At 32.2% G+C, this 21261-nt stretch overlaps 4 protein-coding genes across 16 annotated transcripts; 2 read left to right on the top strand and 2 right to left on the bottom strand.

Annotated features, from left to right (window-relative positions):
- The first annotated feature begins 206 nt into the window (after window positions 1–206).
- Pole4 (DNA polymerase epsilon subunit 4) lies at window positions 207–2984 on the top strand. The gene is made up of 2 exons (XM_072901982.1): window positions 207–682; window positions 750–2984. The coding sequence occupies exons 1-2, from the start codon at window positions 443–445 to the stop codon at window positions 888–890; spliced, it is 381 nt and encodes a 126-aa protein (XP_072758083.1). The 5' UTR covers window positions 207–442; the 3' UTR covers window positions 891–2984.
- On the bottom strand, window positions 2911–6965 carry LOC140670998 (uncharacterized). 9 transcript variants are annotated; one of them, XM_072901973.1, is made up of 8 exons: window positions 6699–6965; window positions 6603–6630; window positions 6347–6515; window positions 4492–6031; window positions 3918–4362; window positions 3565–3780; window positions 3259–3485; window positions 2911–3152 (listed from the first exon to the last, which is right to left on the bottom strand). In XM_072901973.1, the coding sequence occupies exons 4-8, from the start codon at window positions 6018–6020 to the stop codon at window positions 3023–3025; spliced, it is 2547 nt and encodes an 848-aa protein (XP_072758074.1). In that variant the 5' UTR covers window positions 6021–6031; window positions 6347–6515; window positions 6603–6630; window positions 6699–6965; the 3' UTR covers window positions 2911–3022. The 9 variants fall into 9 exon arrangements, with proteins under 9 accessions (XP_072758074.1, XP_072758072.1, XP_072758070.1 ...); XM_072901971.1 differs by lacking the exon at window positions 6347–6515 and having other exon boundaries at window positions 6563–6630; XM_072901969.1 differs by having other exon boundaries at window positions 6347–6630.
- An 864-nt stretch (window positions 6966–7829) lies between these two features.
- Bora (aurora kinase A activator-like protein bora) lies at window positions 7830–10895 on the top strand. Of its 2 annotated transcripts, none has more exons than XM_072901800.1 (6): window positions 7830–8387; window positions 8493–8781; window positions 8855–8940; window positions 9039–9230; window positions 9372–9579; window positions 10080–10895. In XM_072901800.1, the coding sequence occupies exons 1-6, from the start codon at window positions 7971–7973 to the stop codon at window positions 10589–10591; spliced, it is 1704 nt and encodes a 567-aa protein (XP_072757901.1). In that variant the 5' UTR covers window positions 7830–7970; the 3' UTR covers window positions 10592–10895. The 2 variants fall into 2 exon arrangements, with proteins under 2 accessions (XP_072757901.1, XP_072757902.1); XM_072901801.1 differs by having other exon boundaries at window positions 9375–9579.
- Window positions 10896–13356: 2461 nt separating this feature from the next.
- Window positions 13357–21086, bottom strand: LOC140670926 (uncharacterized). Of its 4 annotated transcripts, none has more exons than XM_072901804.1 (6): window positions 20955–21086; window positions 17548–17969; window positions 16994–17427; window positions 16611–16929; window positions 16323–16428; window positions 13357–16232 (listed from the first exon to the last, which is right to left on the bottom strand). In XM_072901804.1, exons 2-6 carry the CDS (start codon window positions 17945–17947, stop codon window positions 15941–15943), a joined length of 1551 nt encoding a protein of 516 aa, XP_072757905.1. In that variant the 5' UTR covers window positions 17948–17969; window positions 20955–21086; the 3' UTR covers window positions 13357–15940. The 4 variants fall into 4 exon arrangements, with proteins under 4 accessions (XP_072757905.1, XP_072757904.1, XP_072757903.1 ...); XM_072901803.1 differs by having other exon boundaries at window positions 20768–21049; XM_072901802.1 differs by lacking the exon at window positions 20955–21086 and adding an exon at window positions 20302–20703.
- Between the last annotated feature and the right edge of the window lie 175 nt (window positions 21087–21261).

Here is a 21261-nt window from a genome sequence, read left to right on the forward strand (position 1 = left end):
TATATAAGTTTGTTCGAAATTCGTCGGAAGAGTATGTATCTTGATCGAACCTAACCAATCGGAACAAAGAAATTTTTGTTCTCTTTGATTGGTTAGTCAAGTAATATTCATTCCAAGAAATAGATTTCTTAACACATTCCCATCAGTGTACGACACATATGTGTAAGCATGGCTTGTCAAGTGTCAAGTTACAGCTGTTGAAGCTTTCGAAATGCTCCGCGATGCATCCGTGGCTCTGTTCTCATTTTTACGCTACAATCAGCTGTAATCCACCTGCGATGTTTTTATATTCGTTTCATTACTTGTAACTGCGATAAAAATTTGGATCATTGCTCATTTGTATTAAATTACGATTGATAAACTTATAAGCTACTCTTTAATCGCGTCGACATTTTTATATTCGATTACGATTAACCGTGTAATATAAAATAATATACACAACATGGACAATTTAGAAATCGATGACTTGAGCGGAGCGGGCGAATTGAACGAGAGTCACACTAATGAAGAGAATGTGCAAGACTTGCAGGAGGAGACCGACAATACCCTGCACGCGGGCGACGAGGAACAGCGAGAGAAATTAGTGCGACTGCCCTTGGGAAGGATAAAGACAATTATCAAAATGGATCCCGACGTCACTTTGGTCAATCAGGAGGCTGTCTTTCTGACAGCGAAATCAGTGGTAGATAATATAATATTAAATAATTAACTTTGCACCGTATTAGACTAATTCGATTTTTTATTAACAGGAACTTTTTATTGATTCGCTTGCGAAAGAAGCTTATAAATATACTGCACAAGCAAAGAAAAAGACTGTTCAGAAACGCGATGTGGAAAGCGCGATTGATAACGTCGATGCGCTTGTATTTCTAGAAGGTATGCTCGAGTAAACTCTATAGTGTAATTATCTGTTACTATAAGTTGGACAAATTTGTATTATAAAATATAGTTTTTACTCTATTAATTAAATAGCAGATAATACTATTTTTGTAATTATAAGAATTAAGTTTTGTCAATTTTTAATAAAAAGGAAAATTAATATCCTATATATATATATATATATATATTAGCATTAAAATAATATTTAAATGATAAGTGAACTTATATATAAAGACAACATATTTCATTTCTGCAATAATAAGTGTCTTTTTCAGTATATTTCTTTTTTATGATATATATAAATCACTTTTAAATATAAATACAAATTCAATTTCTTATACCTGTAAGATTTAAATTTGTTTTATTTATGTAAAAAGCACTTATATACATATGTATAATGTATATATATATATGTGTGTGTGTGTGTGTGTGTAAGTCACTTTATTTTAAACTCATTTATTATTGTTTTTTTATTGGTACACAATAGATTGTTTCACATATGTAAGATGTCTACAAACTTTGCAAAAGAAATGTTACTATAGTAACTCATAGTGGTAAATTACTTATTAAATGTTAAAACTTATATATAAAAAGTATTTTTACAGTCAAATCTTTGTATTCTAAATATTTCTATTCTTAACTGCTTCTAACAAACTAAATATTTATAAACTGAACACCTTGTGTACTGCAACTTTACTATCGCTACTTCACATGCACAGAATGTCATGTAGATGATTAAAATAACATTTTCATTCTATACATGTGTCATTAGCATAAAAGTGGAGATTTATGAGAAAAGTTTAAAATATATAAAGTTTGTTGATCCCAATAAGTTAAGGATACAAAGGTTTAATTGTATTATAATACAGACACAATGTTGATCGTTGATAATAATGTTTGTATTATATTTAATAATGTTTGTATTTGTAACTTTTTCCTTTTTTTCATTTTTTTTCTGCTGTACTATTTGCGAAGCACTTGCCAGGATAAAATTTTCATGATTCATTCCTACTAATAAGTTTCATAGTTTTTTCTACACGCTACAACTGTATATGTATGTGACAGTGCAGCTTCTATAGTGTAACATTGCATCATGTACATATGTAATGGTTCTTCTATATTCTAGAGCTTTATATATATTTTTATATGTATATATATATATATATATACACATATATATATATATATATATATATATATATATATATATTTACATTAAAGGAGAGGATTTTGTCACATGAATTTTTATCTGTAGAATTTGAACTATTTCCACACATAGCAGAGTATATCATCAAAGATGTTTCTAACTATATTTAACTTATATAAGTAACAAAAAAAAAAAAGATGAGAGAAAATCAGTCTTCTTCATACTTGCCAATTTTAAAAAATTTGAACTATGATTTTTTTTGTTTTTTTTTTGTTTTTTTAATTTTGACTTATATTAAATGTATGTACTTTTGTTATTAAGTTAATGTTTAAAAAATAAAAACGAAATTAAGCAAAAATGTATATTTTGTAATATAATTTGATACTATATACTATCTTTTTTTTTTTTTTTTTTTTTTAATGCTGGAAGAACATAAAATTTTACATTATATATGAAGTAGCTGTACAAGCTGTCTAAATGCATATATCAAAACACTTGAAATGTTTATATAACTTTGCAACATAATGCTTTCTTTCTACAACGGTTTTTTTGGCATCTCTTTATGCATTACCTTACAACCTGGAAAATCAACACATTATTATTATTTTAAACTGGCAAAATGTCGACTGAATATATAGTTTGCTAATTAAACATTTATTACTTTATATCACGTTATTTACGATATCTCTTCTATCCTTCTCGAGCTTCTTAATGATGCCAATCATAATTCTATCCCAATGTTTACTACACACGATGATGTTTACACACACGTTATTCTTGTGAACACAATCTTTCATAATCTCATATTGTGTATCAGTCAAACATTAGTATTTTATGAGAACATTTGTAATATCTATATGCTAAAGTTAATTGTATATGGATAACATAAATTTAAGATTGTGTATAGTATGCGTTTATATAATGACCGGTTCGTAAATTATACAGCGTCAATATCAAATATTCAGTTGTTTGCCATCAATTGTGCCAATGATTTATTTACTTCTTACGCTTAGTTTTACGTCGTTTGCAATCTCCTCTAAAAGAGTTTTGATCTCCCGTCGTATTAGCACCAGCAGATTTGCTATGATTGTAGAGATTGTTTAGAAAATCCTCGAAATCCGCTTCACTGTTTCATAGAAAAAAAAATTACATTATAAAATCTTACTTTTAATAATAAAAAAAAGGTAAATAAAAGATAAATAAAGATAATAAAATTACGTAATAAGATTTACTTTGTATTCGGATCTTGCTGTCGTTTTTTACCACTACTGGACGTTTGAGATGGTAGTCTTTGTCCTAAGACAATTCTATACTGGACACTATGTGTATTTGCTCTAAGATGTTTAAGATTTCCAGCTTGGCAAGCAGCCCAGTCAGTCACATCATACACTGCCCCTTCCATGCATGCGTAATAGTGCCATAGAAAACCCATTAAACGAGATTCCGCCCAAATATCACCCTATATGAATGATGATTTGGACGATTAACTGAAGACCCCAAGGTAATAAGCATATAAAAAATAAGCTCTTAATATTCACTTCTTTCGCACTGTGACGTATCTTGCATTGAGCGCAAAACCGTGCAGCATAACAAGGACGTTGTGTAGGAACGCGTTTGTGTCGCAAACCACAATTCGTACATCTTATTGTGTTCGCTGCCTGCTCCATTTTTCGATGGAGTTGAGATAACAAATCACTTAATTCGCCCCAAGCTGCTTCAACTTGCCTGGTCTGATCAAATGCTTGCCTACGTTCCTAAAATAGCATGCATCGTAAATACAATGTCTCATAATACTTTTTGTTGTTGTAAATAAAAGACTTACTATTATTATTCTAATTCTCAATACTGTACTTCATTTTGTTATAACATAAAAAAATGGACACTTTATTACCGGTTCTCCAATGATATCAAAGGCATGTACAAGAATTTTGAATGCCTCTTCCGCTCCCGGCTGATTATTTTTATCCGGATGAACTAAGACGGCTTGTCTCTTGTAATATTTTTTAATATCATCATCCGAACATGTCGGTGTAACGCCTAGTATGCTGTACGGATCTTTTCCCTTGCACGCCAATAATCTTTTCATGGCTTCCTCACCAGTGCTAGGTAATGCAATATTGGTTTCCAGGCCACTGTGTATCCAATTGCCATTGTCCTCTTTCTCCTCATTCTTTTTATTGTTTATCTTTCGCCAGAATGCAAACTTGCTACTTCCAAGCCAATTGTCTAACTGTTTACCGATAGCGTTTAAAATACGAATTTTACAAAATGTCACAGCCATGTACATCCACCAGTATTTCAAATAAAGTATAGTATGGTACCAAGCACATTTACCACTGAAAAAATATGCAAAAAATATAAAACTTTGTTTAAATAATACATACATACTGATACAAAATAATATAATATACTGTATTTGAATGTAAAAGAAACAAAAAAATGGTGTTAATTACATTAATACTTACAGCTGAATAACCAAGTTGGCGCTCATACTAACAACATCAGAAATTAAGTGTAGTAACCAATAAAAAATTTTCAATACAACTTTACTCCAACGAGTCGCATATTTATTTAAATTTCTACATAAATCCTTAATAGAAGATTCTCTATTTTCTCTCTTTCTATTTCTTTGCCCCTTTTTAATCTGTTGAGCCTTCTCAGCTTGAAAACGTTTAGGGTTCTTCTCCTTGATCACTTTTTTATCCTCTTTGCTGATTTTGTTGATAACTTGTTGATTCTTTTCAATTTTTTCAGACGATACTGTCTGACTGGACGTATTAATCGTGTTTAAGTTATTGTTTATCTGTATCGGACGTTTTGGAATATTTCCTGAAGTTTTGGGATTACTGTTTTGTATTTTAGTGTTATTAAGAGTTTCGTTCTTTTCTGCTTTTTTAGATAATTTGATAGATTTCTTTTTTTCTGAACAAAATTGATCGGATCTGTCAAAAGTATTTATCTGGCGAGAATCGGATGGTGAACCAAGGTTATCCAGTGATACCCATCGTCTTGGAAGATTAGAAGAATTTTTTTCTAAAACTTTTCTAGGAATTTGCATCTTTGGAGAATTGTGATCATCGCTGCCAGATGAATTCTGTCTCTTCAATAGTGCAGGTTTATTCTTATTTTTCGTACTTTTATTAGATACTTTCTTACCTGCTACCTCAATTTTTGGCTTTGTGGGCTGGACTGTCAACGGAGACGGTGGGGTTGGAGCGGATTTCGTCAAAACGTCAGAGTAAGACGGTCGCATAGGTTTCACTTCCGCTACCATCCTTGGTTTTTTATATTGAGAATCTGATATATTTCTAGGTAATTCCTCAGTTTCCCTTATATCCGGTACAGATTGTGGTACAGGTGTAATATTGGGAGATCCACCAAATGGACTATACGTTCCGGATTGATTTGGCACCCAATTTCCAACTAAATTGTCAATTAACTGTTTTCCATTAAAGTTCTGACTTGGTAATTCAGATGGTATAGCCATATGTTGATCATTAAACAGACCATACTCCTGATCAACAATACCTTGATTAGCATATGGTGTCATGTTTGACAGCTGACATTGCTCGGCCATAATCTGGGAAGCGTTCCCATAAATAACGTTAATATAATTTCCACCGCCAACATCGATAGTACCAATTAAATCATTATTCTCATTGATGCCTAAGTGATTTACTGTCTGCGGCGGAAAGTATATCGATTCGGCGGTTGTGGCTTCATAACCTGGCATATCTCTCATATACAGAGAAGTAGTCATTGGGGACATTGGTTGCATCCCAGAAGAATTGGGATGCGCCGGTTGACTGGGAATATGATGTCTGGGTTGTCCAGATGTGTAATCACTCCAATTATGAGAGGTGGCTTGCTGCGGGGTTACACCAAATTGAACATAATGGCCGCTTGAGCCTTCCAAATCGGCAGTCATAGCTTCAATAATCTTCTCTAGAGACATATGATTAAAACCAGGAGGTGTTTGTTTTTGTTCTGCCATTTTGGTTTATCCTAGAGAACAAAAAATAGCATATTATTAGAGTATTCCATTGACACTTATAAGTATTAAATTTATTTAAAAATAAACAATACTGCACTTTAGCACTACTAATTATTTTGATATTAAAAAATATAATATAGTGCACTGATATAAGATATGTAAGAACTGATACTGGATTATATTGAACCAAAATTCACACATTGTCACAATTTTTTCTTTATTCTTTTGTAAATACGTATTACGTTTTATCCTCTCTAAATATACGATAATGGCACGATGTTGGCCGAAAAATGCAAGATATAAATACGTATTCTAAAAATGTCCACCTCACGTTGCATTAATCATAACCATGGCGTGGTCGAGGATGATAAAATGACGCCCGGCACTGCATTGCAATTTGGAAATATTCGACGATACGAATGTAACTCTTTTTCACACTTTTGAGATAAATAAAATAATCATCGTCGAGAAAAAATTTCATTCAGAGATTATAACCTAAAACAAACGGGATGTCAGACGGCAAACGTCGATGTTGCACTCACGTCCACCGATAAGTGAATCTTCTTCAGGGTGCTTTCTTACGTCCGTTTCTCACATCTTCAACATGTATCTGCATTAGTAATAAAAACAATTTATTTATATTTAATATGAAACTACATGACTTTATACGTTATATACCATGCGGTAAGCGCGGAATCTGACATCATATTCATTGGTTATCCGTCCATTTCCGTCCGCCAATTCGGGGATATGATATGTATAGATTCTCACATATGGATCACGTAAAACGTAAATATATACGCGAGAATCGCTGTAATACGAAAGTGCATCTAGATGGCGACTATTTAATTAACAAAGAAAAAAGGAAAAAAATTATGCGATAAAAGACTCGACATAATTACATACTGATTTCATCTCTGTTCTCTCATCATTCATTTGTGACAATTTTGTCAACAATACAACCGCGATAATAACGTGTTTCAATTCAATAACAATATCCGCGATACGCGGTACGATTTTCCGCTCTAAAGCGCATGCAACCTGGAACATAGAGATATTAGATACAGAGCACGCGAGGGAGCCGAAAACGTGACGCCAAAATAAAAAGAGAACGCTATATATAAGACCCCTTACGTCTTTGTCTAATCGCGTATGCGCAAGCTGACTAACTGGCACAAGTTTCTTTCTAATCTGCTAGATAGAAGAAGAAGAAGGTTATAATATGAGTTAATTTTTAAGTCTGGTGCTAATACTATATAATATTTAATATTATATAAATATAATAAATAATCGGCATTTATATTAACAGCTCAATATAGGTACTTATTAATTTTTCAAATTCAATTAAGGTCAAATTTGTTATCTTTGCACTATATAAAAAATTTTAAATTATTATTATTTAGTCGCTCCACTGTTAAAAATTGTATATAAAAAGGCTTGAAAAATTAAATAAACATTTTTAAAAAAGGGAATATTCCTATTTTCACAATCATTTTATTATTATTTAGTTTGCTTGAACAAAAAGAAAAACTAAACCATTAAAAATTATTGAAAATTCTACTAACACCTAATACAACACGCATGCGCGAAAAATCTAGACGTATGCCTACACTGTTGAGTTATGTTCAAAAATCTATCTGTCAGAATAGAGTAACTTTTGTTCGTCCAATGAAAATATAAAGGAGCAAAGGTTTCTCTGTTCTGATAGGTCGATCAAATAATTATCGGACGAAATAAAATTAAATTTTCGAACGAGACATCATGAAATTTACCAAAGCCATGTGATCGATGCGTCTGTTTAAATATAACTAGAGTTTGAAAAGGTTTACACATATTTAAAACACATTTGAAGACTTGATTGTACATATTTTAATCTCATAATTCCTTTCTAGAAAAGTCCGATTTTCACATATAGGCGATTAAGGGATCGTTGTCACACGTATGGATTGAATGATCGAAAAGATTAACAGCGAGGACGTGGTATTTTTAAGACGCATTCGAAGGAAACATAAATTCCGACGAAACTCGTCCACGCCGAGAGGCGTGAGAACTATAAGAAAACTTTTTGACATTATAATAATGGAGCAAGCAAGATGGGATACACCCAGCAAAGTGCAGAGAGTCGATAGTCCTTTAATAAATAATCTCTGGGTGCATAGGACTCCGGTGAAACAGAACGAGATGCAGTTGAGACGACCCTTTGAAACTCACTATCAAAGTAACGCACAATCTTTACCTTTCACCGGTCTACCAACTCATATCACTCCGCCGTCCAAGCTGAGAAAGCTCATTGCTAGAAATCCCTTCGAGCCTGATCTGATTAATAGACTGCATCTACCTGTCATCAGCCCGACTGTATTCGCTAAGGTCATTCCGTCTACAAGAGCCGAATGTTTTATAATTATGTTCTGCTGATAATTAGAATGCTCTAATATTTAAATTATTGTGAGAGTTTGTTGTTACAATACGTAGGTGTCCAGCCCAATGCAAGAATCACCAGGATTTAAATGGAACATAGATGAATTAGCACGTATAAAACCAGCCAAGATCGAAGAGTTTCCTCTGCATCAATTACACTCTCCGGATCCAGAACTGGAAATAAAGGCTCAGGCAGCTATAGACCGGTTTTTTAAGCAAAATCATATAATTCCTAGTCCGTGGGATGTCAGACAAAAGGAGAATAAACCACCTTTGGATACTCCTAATAGGCCTCTGGATGATGTAAATTCTACTAAGGACTTTGCAAAATCAAAAAAAGATGGTAAAGAAATAAGTATCGATGGAATTGATAACTTTTGAAGATTGAATAATTTTGACAGTTTTTTAAATTTTAGTATGGAGTCAAACAGTATTGTCTTTGCCTTTTCATCTACCGCAAAATGTTGAAGAAGCTTTGAAACCTTTCTTCACATTTACTCAGGTTGGTCTATAATCTGGTAACATGATAATCACTATACAAGACAACATATATTCTTCATATTTTTTCTATTAACAAAAATATTCTTATATTTTCAAAAGGAACAAAGCACAGATGGCGATGATGTCAATTTAAGTAATAATTCATTGAGAAGAAAATTATTTTTTAATCATGACGAGTGTACCGATAATGACAGTTTTATATCTTTATCACCAGTTAAAACAAATAACTCCATGACATTGTCCTGCAGTCCTCCACAAAGTGGTATGTTTGTGCATGGCACACCGTTAAAGGTACTTGAATCATACTAATTTTGAACAATTGTTTTTCATGTAAAAGTGATTGTTTTTATATCTTTGCAAATAGGATTAACCAAAGCTCATAATTTGTTTTTACAATTTGTATGTTGTTTATTATTGAAATTGATGTTTCAGAAGATGCTACAAACTAGACAAAATAACAAGTCGTCTGCGGTAAAATCTAAAAGTGTGTCACCACCTGACATGTCACCAATACATACTACTGAGAATAATGTGCATGAAAAAATTGCACGCAATTCTCGTTTGGCTATGCGATTAGACTTTGCAATGGATATGAGTATAGACAATGTAGTTGTGGAGAAAAGTGACAATTCGATTAATGGTTATTATTTCTTATATTTTTTAATCATAAATTTTAAGCAAGAATTACTCCAATTTGGACCAGAATTATTTCTAATCTTAATTTTGGAATGAGAAAAATATAATTTATAAAATTTCTATATTTAACTCCTAGAAAAACATTAAGCTTAACATTTAGCTTCGAACAAAAAATTACTCGTTTTTTATTCATTTTAGTTTCAGAATAGGGAAATATATTTTAATAAATGTATATTATATTATTATATATTAATAATTCTGTAGAATTTTGATCAAATCTAGAATGAAATGTTTTACAAAATATTTTGTATTAAAAAATATTCTTTTCCAAGTACATTTAGATTAGATTTAATGTAAATAGTAGCATTAAATAAATAAAATATATAGAAAAAGATTATTAAAATATAACTTTTGTTAAAAGAAAAATCCTAGGCATATATTATATTAATCTTTCTAAATATGCAGATATATTTATATAACAATATTACTTTTAAATTGTTTCAGACACATCCTCGGATAAGAGTAATGTAAAACGTACTGAGGACAATCGTGAAATAATTGTACATAATGATAAAACAAATTTATGCAATTCTATTAATATGGAAGAATTACCAAGGTGTATAGATTCAGCTGACACAAATATTGTACATTTCGACGCTGTACTATTCAATGATAAAAGGCACAATAATGATATGGATTTAAAGATTAAGACTGAAATAGAAAGTTCCACGCAGGAAAGTCACCAAAAAAATAACGCAATGTTTGGCATGTTTGATCAGCAAAGCATTTCAAATTCAGTTCAAGACACTGGTTACCAAACTTACAGTATGAATAGTACAATACATACAGTGGACAGTTACAGCAATATATCGGTGAATTACAAAACTCGTTGGAATGAACAACAAGTAACATCTAAGGATAGCAATACTCAATTATCTTGGAGAGAAAATATAGAAAATGTGTTCAGCTCCACACCATCCAAATGTAATAAGGACCGAGATTTAACTGATAATTGAATAACATTTGGATTTATAGAACGAAAATTAAATGAATTGCAATATTTAGTTTACAATTGATTATAGTAAATGTAACAAATATGACTTTTTTTATCGCTAATCTTATATTTATCTCTCGTATTAGTCAATTAAATAATTTTATAAAGATCGTAATTTGCTCAATATTTGCATGTTGGCTTGATATTTTACAATTGAATAGTCATATACTGTTATTATAAATATTTTAAATTTTTAACTATTTTTTTTTACGTTTCTCATTAACATATATTGTAAAATTCTTTTGAAAAATATACCTTTATACTAATATATCACATTTGTTTTTTTATTCAGACAAAATATTTATAGCCAATTATCTGGCACTTTTGCTAAATTAACTTTGAGGCTAAAAAAAAGAAAGATATATCTACATAACATAAACATAATATAAACTTACAATTAGTATTGAGGACGTGGCCTAAACAATAGCTAGAAAGAAAATACAAAAAACATAACAAGAGGCTTTGTTTTTTTTACTGAAAACAGATGGGATAGTTAAATAGTTTAATACAAACATGCACTCATATAAAACACATACATATACGCAAACAAAAATGATAGAGAGCACACTATAAAATATATTTTGCCTCATTTTTTTTAAGGATAAAATGTTACGAATATGTGGAATCGTCAGGAATCCTCAGTCTTGAGCTTTTACTATATCTCTAATTGTAAGATGCACGCTATAATTAGAATGTTAGATGAAATAATCAACACATTTTGTAATTGTTTTCATTTGTTTCATTAGATAAAATTTTCTTGCAGTTACAGCCTAAAATATTAAATATACTCAAGATATATATATATAAATAAATAAATATATATATATATATATATAGATATATATTTATATATATTATAGTATATATATATATATTTATATTTATATATATTTATATATAAGCAAGATCAAAAACTTAACAAACATTTTACAGCATGATTCTAAAATGAGTAATAATAATAATATAATAATAATAATAATAATATATGTAATATTATATATTACGCCAACAAAATTCTTATAATATACAATCTGTAGATATACATATATATATGTATATATATAAATTAACATATCTGATCTTCCAAATTCAAAGTATTCTGCATTTGGCACGATGTCATGTAATGGAGGCAAACCAAACACATTATGTCTTTTTGATTGTCCCTGGCTAGTTACAACGACACTCCCGTAATCTGCTTTGCTCCATAACCAGTGTTCTTTTGGTGTCTGTCATATGACTGTCATTATGTTGACTTCACTTGTCAGCCGGTAATAATCGCACACTCCGAATAAAATGATAACTCGAAATAATCAGTTTATGAATCTTTAGCACGATTAGGATGTTCAATTGGTGCTATAAAACGCACACATTAATATGCACGATTTTAATACTTTCTCTCTCTCTCTCTTTTTACATAACGCAATTATAGAGTAACAGTCTATCATTTCGATTCTTCGTCTTGACTTCGCGATTAACGCATTGCACATAAGCCCATTTCACCTACAACCGGCTGACTAGAGTATTTCGCCCAATGTCAGGATTAACTGGTGTATTGCTTTACATTATAACGACTAATCGATTTATAATTTATCTACATTTTATAAATCTATCGATTAGCTATTGTGTATTATGACGATGAATGGCATCCCCAATCTCTCTACGGCCGATTAATTTAGAATTAACTCTATGTGGAAGAACAGATCTTCAGTCGTAGCAAACAAACGAGCTAGACTAAGAGAATGTTAACAAATGGTGAGGCTATAACGTTAATTTCCATATAAATATCTATTTGAAGAGATGCCAGCTTGTTTTGTTTTAATTGATATTAAGATAGAGTATTTGCATAAGGTGTGAGTAAGAATGCCAATCGATTAATAATATTTAATGTAAATAACATTTTTTCGTTAAACAATATAATTTATATAATTCTCTAAAATACAATGAAGTATATAACAATAAAATCATTAATTTTTTCAATATACACTATCACAGATAATAACAATAAAATAAAGTTTTTTATAAAAGCAACAAATAGATTGCTTGCGCGATTGAATTCAGTAAGGTACATATACGAGGATAATGTTGAGCAGAATATTTTTGAATACAGTGGCATAATATAAAAGCATGATATACATCGAATAGAATAATTTAATTAATTTTTAAATCAGGAAATTTAATTAATTTTAAATCAAGAAATAAATTAGATTTAAAATTTTTTTTGGCCATTTTTTTCAATTTTTAAAAAAATAAATTCTCAAAATTATTATATCTATGTATTGAGCACAAGTGGCATTCTTTCTTGCACCTTTGGGTTAAATTTTTCTCGTGTAATCGATCAACTACAATCACATTAGATATTTGATGTAGCGCATCCTGTCCAAATCCAAATTTGCGTGTTTTTCTTTTTTTTTTCTTAAAAAGTATCTCTCGTCTGCAAGATCGAGATTTCTCTTTCACTTTTAATGGAGATATAAAAATTTGCTGCTAAATGTATTTTGCGAAAGCGTTATTAATTTATAATTTATACTATTATTGTGATAATTTTTCTATTAAATATACTATTTGAATTTTACGTACATGTAATCGTGCAAACAAGAATCTAATCTAACAGTCTATAATATCGTCAAAAAATTCTTCGATCGATATTCTATCGGAGGATCATAAGTAATTCTGCGCGTATTTTGAGGCGACAAAAATAAGATGCGTTTATAAAAGAGAAAAAGAAAATTCTAGAACACGTTTCGCCATCGTGATATGTAGAAATCGATCAGGTTGCGCTACAACACAACAGTGTGTTTCCATTTCAAATTACTAATATTTTTATACTTTGTATTGATATTTTTAAGCTAATAAATTGCATACCAGCGAATTATTAGGAAGAGCCTTTATCACGCGGGCAGCGCCCTGTAAAAATATATGTTTCTCTATATGTATAAGACTACATATTAATGTATACAAGACCAGTTTGCCTGATTACTTTCTCTCTCTCTCTCTCTTTTTCTCTCGCTCGAAATTTCTTTTAGTACAAGACATATATCTTACAATATTACATGGTATTATATATACATATATATCAACCTCTTTTTCTTTCTCTCTCTCTCTCTCTATCTCTCTCTCACTCTCCTTATAATGTTAGTTTTTATAAAAATAGGTTGTTTCCATTTAGTGCTATTTTTCTCGCCTTCATCCAGTCAATATTATTATCATCAATCATATATTCAATCGCTATATATATATATATATATATATATATATATTTACGTTTTCAATCTTTAATTGAATACCAAAACTGGTCTGTGGATACATTAGAAGGTCTACATATGTACAACAATGTCCAAAAAATCATTTTGAAAGCCACAAAGAGAGTATAGAAAAAGATGTGAAATGATAAAGTTTCCTTCTCGGTGGTCAAAACCACGTTAAACGTGTATTCAATAATTTTTCTGATTTTTTTCTATTTTTTATTTTTTGATAATGCGTCTGTATCTGGCACATATGTCATACATGTGCAATGGTGCACATGATATGTGTTTGCATATCAAGTTTTCCCAATTTCTCGCACATAAAGAAACGCAACGGAAAAAGTGAACCACGAAAACGCATATGTTTTCTTAAAAATTACAGGCAATAATTTTTGATTTACAAGGATATACAAATATTACGGCAAGAAATCTACAATATAATTATGACAAAATCCTGATAATTCTTGTAATATGGGACTAAAAACTGAAAAATTTATCAAAAAGAAAAATTAACAGATGTCGTTTCTCTATAATGTTTAAAACTGAAAACTGCTATTGCATCCGCCTTAATAAATAAAAATATGAATCAAAATTATCGGAGGTAAATACATTATGGAGATTTCTATTTAATCCTAAATAGTTCTGTAGTTCTGTAAGTAGCACATACATTTGCCTTTTGTCTAGCAAAATATTAGAAATAAAAAAAAGGAGAAAAAGTTTTCGTCGTTCAGTTTTTCTCGTACTTTTACGTTATTTTTACGAGCAAATTCAGGAGTATCTTGTACGTATATACAGTATGTATATACAGAACTCCCCTATTCTCAATCAGCTAAACTTTTCAGTTTCAAGCTGAATTTATCTTATATTCGCGATACCCTCTCGCTATTTCTTTACGTTTAATTATAAACGCGTAAAATAAAAGTGACTAGTGAAATTATGGACACATATTTGAACACACAACATTTTTATTCTACGTGTGTGCCATAGAATAAACGAATAGAAATTGAAGGAAAAATTGAGAATAAAGAAATTGTATCTGATGAGTCGAAAATAGAGGAGTTCGATAGTACAACATATATGAATATGTGTCGGGTTTTAATGCGTAGAATGTGTATACATTTGTATATACATGCACATACACATACACATATATATATATATATATATATATATATATATATATATATATATGCACATATACATAGAAATGTGTATATGTATATAATCGTTTTTATTTATATATTATCAATTTTTCTATCTCTCTCGGATACACAATTTGTCACGAAAATAACCAGACTAATTGTTTTTGTTTCGAATAAATATGGTAACACCGGGTGATCCAAAGTGATTTGCTACTTTTGTATTTTACCATATTGAGATTTGAAAAAGATGCGTCTTGTTATTCTCGCGACAGACTTTGCGACAGTAGATGTGTTAATTACGTCTCTATACATATCTACAAAAAAGAAAAACTGATATAGGACTTTATCATTAATTAAACTCTCTATGACTTAATATGTATAATCGTCTCGCAACAGTTTTAAAATGTGATTACCGTTATTCTCTCCAGTATGTAATAATAATTTCTTTCATTGATATTCCACAAGCTATTCAATCGTATTACGTTTCAACAGTGTGTTTAAAAAGTATCTCTTTAACGCTACATCTCTATTATTGCTTGTTGTTTAGTGCTACCGAATGTATTTTGGCATATAGCATGTTGTAAACCCTGAGCAACCACACCAATCATTTCAAAATGCATCCAACAACTCTCTTTCCTTTCTAGCAAAAACTAGAAATCAAGGAAGAATTTACATGCGCAATTCTGTATGTTTACGCGATGAGAAATCGACTCGGTCACACAAAGAGATTTCCACAAAAATTGTTGCCACGTTTAGAAATGTGGGTAAATAAAGAATTTACAGACAATACTATAAAACAAAAGCGCTCCCTTTGTTACTAGACTTGTTACTAGAATTTTCAAATGTTTCCACTTGTTGCGCGCACAAATGGAAATGGAAAGCTCTCGATGTTATACATTTTACGAAATGTAACAAAATTTGTTGATGTTAACCCCTAATCTGTTTTAGATATCGATTTCCCTCTCCCCATTCTCGCCATCTTTTACGCCTTTTCTCAGACGTGCTTGAGTAATCACTCGTAGCCGAGCGTCTTTTTGGTTTTGAATTACCTTCCGGTTTTGACGCTGGATTAATGTCTTGTGTTACCGTGTGATGTTGTGTTCTACTGTGATTTAGCGCTGTACTAACACCGGCCAAATTCAGAAGCGCATCCGCACCTTCCGCAATTTTTCTCTGTTCATCAAAATCTAGATTCAGTTCTTCTTCGCTCGAATGTTTACTGCAGAGGAGATAAGAAAACGATAGAATTCATTTGCTTATATTATATAATTTCGCGTCTATCATACATGCAAAATTTATGTATCTTTACCTTCCCAATTTTATAGAGGTAATACAACTATAAGTATGGTCTTCGCTGGAACTCCTGGTTATCACAGGCACCAACTTTTCGGATTCCGGTAATTTTCGTTTACGATCTACATTAGAAGAATATATGTATAATAAAAAAGTGTATAAATTAATCTCTCTTTCTCTTTTTCTCTTTTAGTACTACATCTCTATTTGTTTGCCTTTTTTTTTTTGTCTAATAAAATGCAGATAATGACTCTATTATATCATGTTATATGTTATAAATGTATATTTTCAATACATCCAATACCTTTATTGTGATTTAAAATGATAGGTCCATGTTTAAAAGAAAGCATAGCAGCTGCTGCTGCATCAACATCACTATCTATTTCAGTTTCTGCGCTATCGCTGATATTGCTGGACGCCAGTCTTTTAGATAAATATGGAAAGAGAACCGGATCCGGGAGGCGCGTATTTGCGCACTTTCTAGGTGGCTTTTCCGATGAAGACAAATTTCGAGTCGTAGGTGGAGGAAAAGGAGCGCGAGATAACGCTTGTATCAGATTCGGACGATGCTGTGCATCTACCATCCACAACGATCCCTTGCCTAAATTCTGAATAATAGAAAGCTACAATATACGTACAATAGAATTTTTTTTCGAAAGGAAATATTTACATCAGGGACATGCTTACCGGAGCTTTCTCCACTTTTCGAAAGCACTTGTTAAGGCTGAGATTGTGTCTGACGGAATTCTTCCATCCAGTGGGAGCGTTCCTAAAATATGGAAAGTGATCCAGAATCCATGCGTAAACTTCCTTGACGGGTAACGCCTTTACAGGACTATCTTCGATGGCCATAAATATAAGGCAGGAAAATGAATACGGCGGTTTACTATTTCTGTGCAAATGAGGATCATATGGTATATGGGTAGGATGCTTGTTGCGATTAGACATTGGCAAATTATTGTTGCTCAAAGAAATCTTCGTTTGATTACTTGGCGAAGTATTGCAGTGACTTTTCACAGATTCCTGATATACTTGCATCGATTTTTGACAATTCTTGGTAGCGTGTTGATAGTTTTGTCCACTTCCATTCAGCGTTACAGCATTGGTTTTTCCATTACTCTCTATGATAACATTATTAAAAGAGATTGTTAAAAGAGATAGAATTGATAAGGAAAAAAAAGAGGAAACAAATTGTAAGAAGATATTTAAAGCAAGCAAACAATACAAATGTATATTTTTACCTGGACAAAAACTATCATCCAAGCTTGATATAGAATTTGTGTTTTCGGAAAAATCTGCCATATCATCGCAGATATTGTTATTTAGCATATTTTCGTGCTTTATGTCTTTGGATGGGTTTGAAATGTCTAAACCCTTAAGTAAATTCTGTTGATGCAGCCAACTGAGAGATGTCAATTCATCATCTGACTGATTATTTTTTTCAATGTTTTTTTCAGTTTTTTCACATCTAGAAATTTCGCTCTGACATTTGTTGGTTGAATTTGAGTCAGCCAGCACACTGGCGTTTTCCTTCTCTTTGTCATTCATTGTGTAAGCTGTTTCTCCAAAATTATAACCCTGAGTAGAGTTCAGTTCTATGTCAGTTTCAATACCTGATGCATCTGGCCTATCTGGTGGCATGTTGCATAGAGTCTTTTGGTCACTGCAAATAAAAACATATTTTCCATTTATTTTGATTTATCTATTAAATATATCTCACAACAAAACATGACAAAAATTTAAAATAACATTGAAATTATTTCAAATTTGTTAACTATAATCTTTTTCAAATTACGTGTGTGAGACATGTATTAAATACCATGTATAGAAAAATAAATATAACTTTTATATTCAAATCATAAATTCATATGAAATTATAAATTTTAATCTAATTAAATTCTATGTTACTATATATATATTAAATATGTATTCATTATATGCAAAATATTGATAGAATAAAAATTTATGAAATAAATATTCAAAGAATAAAGTTGCAAAAAAAATGGATTATTAATCGACATTAGGACTTGAATTTTTTAAATGTGAAATTCAACAAATTGTATATATATTAGAAACATTAACTTATATATTATGAATTATTAGAAATATTGTTGCAAACAAATATAATAGTTGAATTAATTGATTAAAATAAATTAAACTTTAATTAAAGTCATCCTGAGTACTTGAAGCAATTTTTATAGCAAATATTGTTCTTTTTTTGTGTGCATATATAATTTAAAAAAATTTGCTAATAAAAAAAAAATTTATTAATATCTATGGCGTAAAAAAAATCTTTTATCTATATCACTTATTCGTAAAAAGGTAATTTCTCTCTCTCTCTCTCTCTCTCTTGCCATCCGATTGGTTGTACAGTCCCTACAAGTGATTGAAAATATTAATATATTTCGAGATAAAAATAAGTAGTGTTTATCTAAACAAAATAATTAAATAACTTTTTTATTTAGTAATACATTTTTTTAATTTATAATTTATTTATATTATTTAATGTAATTTTTAATTTTTATAATGTTCTCATCAAAGAGTAAAAATTAAAAAATTTTGGGTATGGATATAGATTGCATATGTAACTTGAAAAAATACAATTATCTCGAAACATATTTCAATAGTAAAGATAACTTCAAATTGTAGTAAACTTTAATTATTTATAAAAAATTATTACAAAAATCTGTAAATCATAATACTTTTGTACACAAATCTCGAATAATTGAGGTATTTTTACAGATAAAAAAAAAGTGAGTTTTATGATTATTTTTTCGTTGTCATACATAAAAAATTATGTTATTAAACATATATTATATAAATTATATGTTTTTATATACTATTTCCACAATCATATAATAGAAACTTTTACTTCTTACTGAAATAACTTTTGTTCCACGTTTACGAATCGTTGTCAAATTGTCACGTCATTTTTAAATATGATGTAGAACAATCTCTAATTTTTCATTACCTTCGAGATATCTGATACAAACTTAAAGAATGATTCATAAATCGCCAATCATTCTTGCAGAATGGATGAACGCATGAGTGAGAGAGAGAGAGAGAGAGAAGAGGAGAGTGAGAGAGAGAGAGAAAGAAATAGAAAGAGAATGTGTCTACCGCGCGTTACAATATATCGTATTACGACGTAAAAAAAAATCCCCACGAAAACGGCAAGAAATAAAGGTCTGGCCGCTTTTCTATTTTCGGAGTGCGGCGCGCGAGAAACGCGCAAGAAGAGAAAGAGAGAGAGAGAAGGAGAGAGGACATTATAAAAGAGCGTGGCCGCATCTGGTGGTATCGAAATTGAAATCTTCGCGCATGTTTGTCGCGCTCGCGGTAGCCTCGATGCCAGCGGCGATTGTTTATCCGCTGATACACATACGTATGTAAGCGACAAAATGGCTGTGTGGCAATCACGCGGAGAACGCGCATCTCGCAGAATTTCGCATTTTTCTTCCAGGTATCTCGCTCCCGTGGAAGCGAAACGTCACGTCTGACGGCTCCACGGTTCCTCGCGAGATTCGAATTATTTCTCTTTCTTGCCCGGAGGAATTTCCACCACCAATGGCGTCCGCGGTCGCGCCTGCTCGGCCGATTTAGAATAAATCGGTCGATCCGTCATCGTTCGTGAATCGCGATAATGAAATCTATCCGGGATCTCACTCTGCGCTATTTAAATCGTTTCTTTAAATCGTACCTCACGGCCATCGGAAGAGCGAATGCCGAAGCACCGTGCCACGCACTTTCGCCTCTCTCTCTCTCTCTCTCTCTCTTTCTCTCGATCTTTTTTTTTTTTTCTTTCTCGAAAAATCGGAAAAATCGAAACCGGTGTAATTTTAGTCGATGACACGGATCTCGTTAAAATGATTTCCGCGTTTCTACCCGATATATATATATATATATATAGGGGATCGCGGCGATTCCAACGTAGAGATGGGAATATTTCGTCCCTTCTGCCCGTATGACGGAAAAGTGAAATTTGTCGATATTACACGCGGTTGTCGATCGCGAAGTCAACGTCAGAATTTCGCTTGGCAAGCAGCGTGGCGACCTGCATTACTTGTTGAATTCAAATATGGAGCTGATAATGATTACGAAACTCGCGAGGGGCAAACACGCGAAAATGGCCACGGCATCACTCGGTGCCACACGTACACACACACCGCGATATCAACATGCGTGTTCGCAATACGGCGACGATGCGTGGATGCACCCGCGGAGAAAATTACATAAGATAAATCGGGCCGACGAGGGGAGACGTTGTCGGCGCGTTTCGCGATCTCCATCTCGGATTTTCGCCCATCAATCTCTCGGCGAGAAGCGAGAGGCGTCACGTCACCCTAACCCGGAGGTGCGAATCGCGAATTCGAGATGGTTGGGTGGCGAAAAATCAGGGCGAGAACGTCCTCGTCGACGGGCGGTCCCGTACGACGAATTCTCACGTGCGGGAAACCTCACCGTCACGTCGTCGTCGTCGGCTAAACGCGACATTTCGCGTCACCGCGTCACCGTTTCTCGCCGCCGCTGGCCGCTCCGCGATCCTCGCTAAGGGCTGTCCTCCTTATTCTTTATGATGCAACTCTCGCCGATCGAATCGTAACGATCGACCGATACGCGCGGCGATCTCGGGACAAACTGAACTCACGTATCTCCACGGACAGACGGCGGTCTCCGTTAGTTTTCTAAAGACGGGCATCGCAGGGCACACTCTACACAACATCCAGCTGATTGAGACGCCATGTTCTGACGTCATCACGTGCTCGCCAAGTATCACGCGTATCGCAACTCGATATCGTCGCGACTTCACGTGTCACCCGCGAATATATAAACATGAATTACATTGCGGATCACGGATCGTCCTTACTGTCCTCGGGACAAGGATTCCGAGTCGAGACCGATTGTTAGCATCGTTATTATTAGATATCGTGAGATTATATTTGACTTTATATATA

This window comes from Anoplolepis gracilipes, chromosome 11 (assembly GCF_047496725.1).
Source record: "Anoplolepis gracilipes chromosome 11, ASM4749672v1, whole genome shotgun sequence".
NCBI lineage: Eukaryota > Metazoa > Arthropoda > Insecta > Hymenoptera > Formicidae > Anoplolepis > Anoplolepis gracilipes.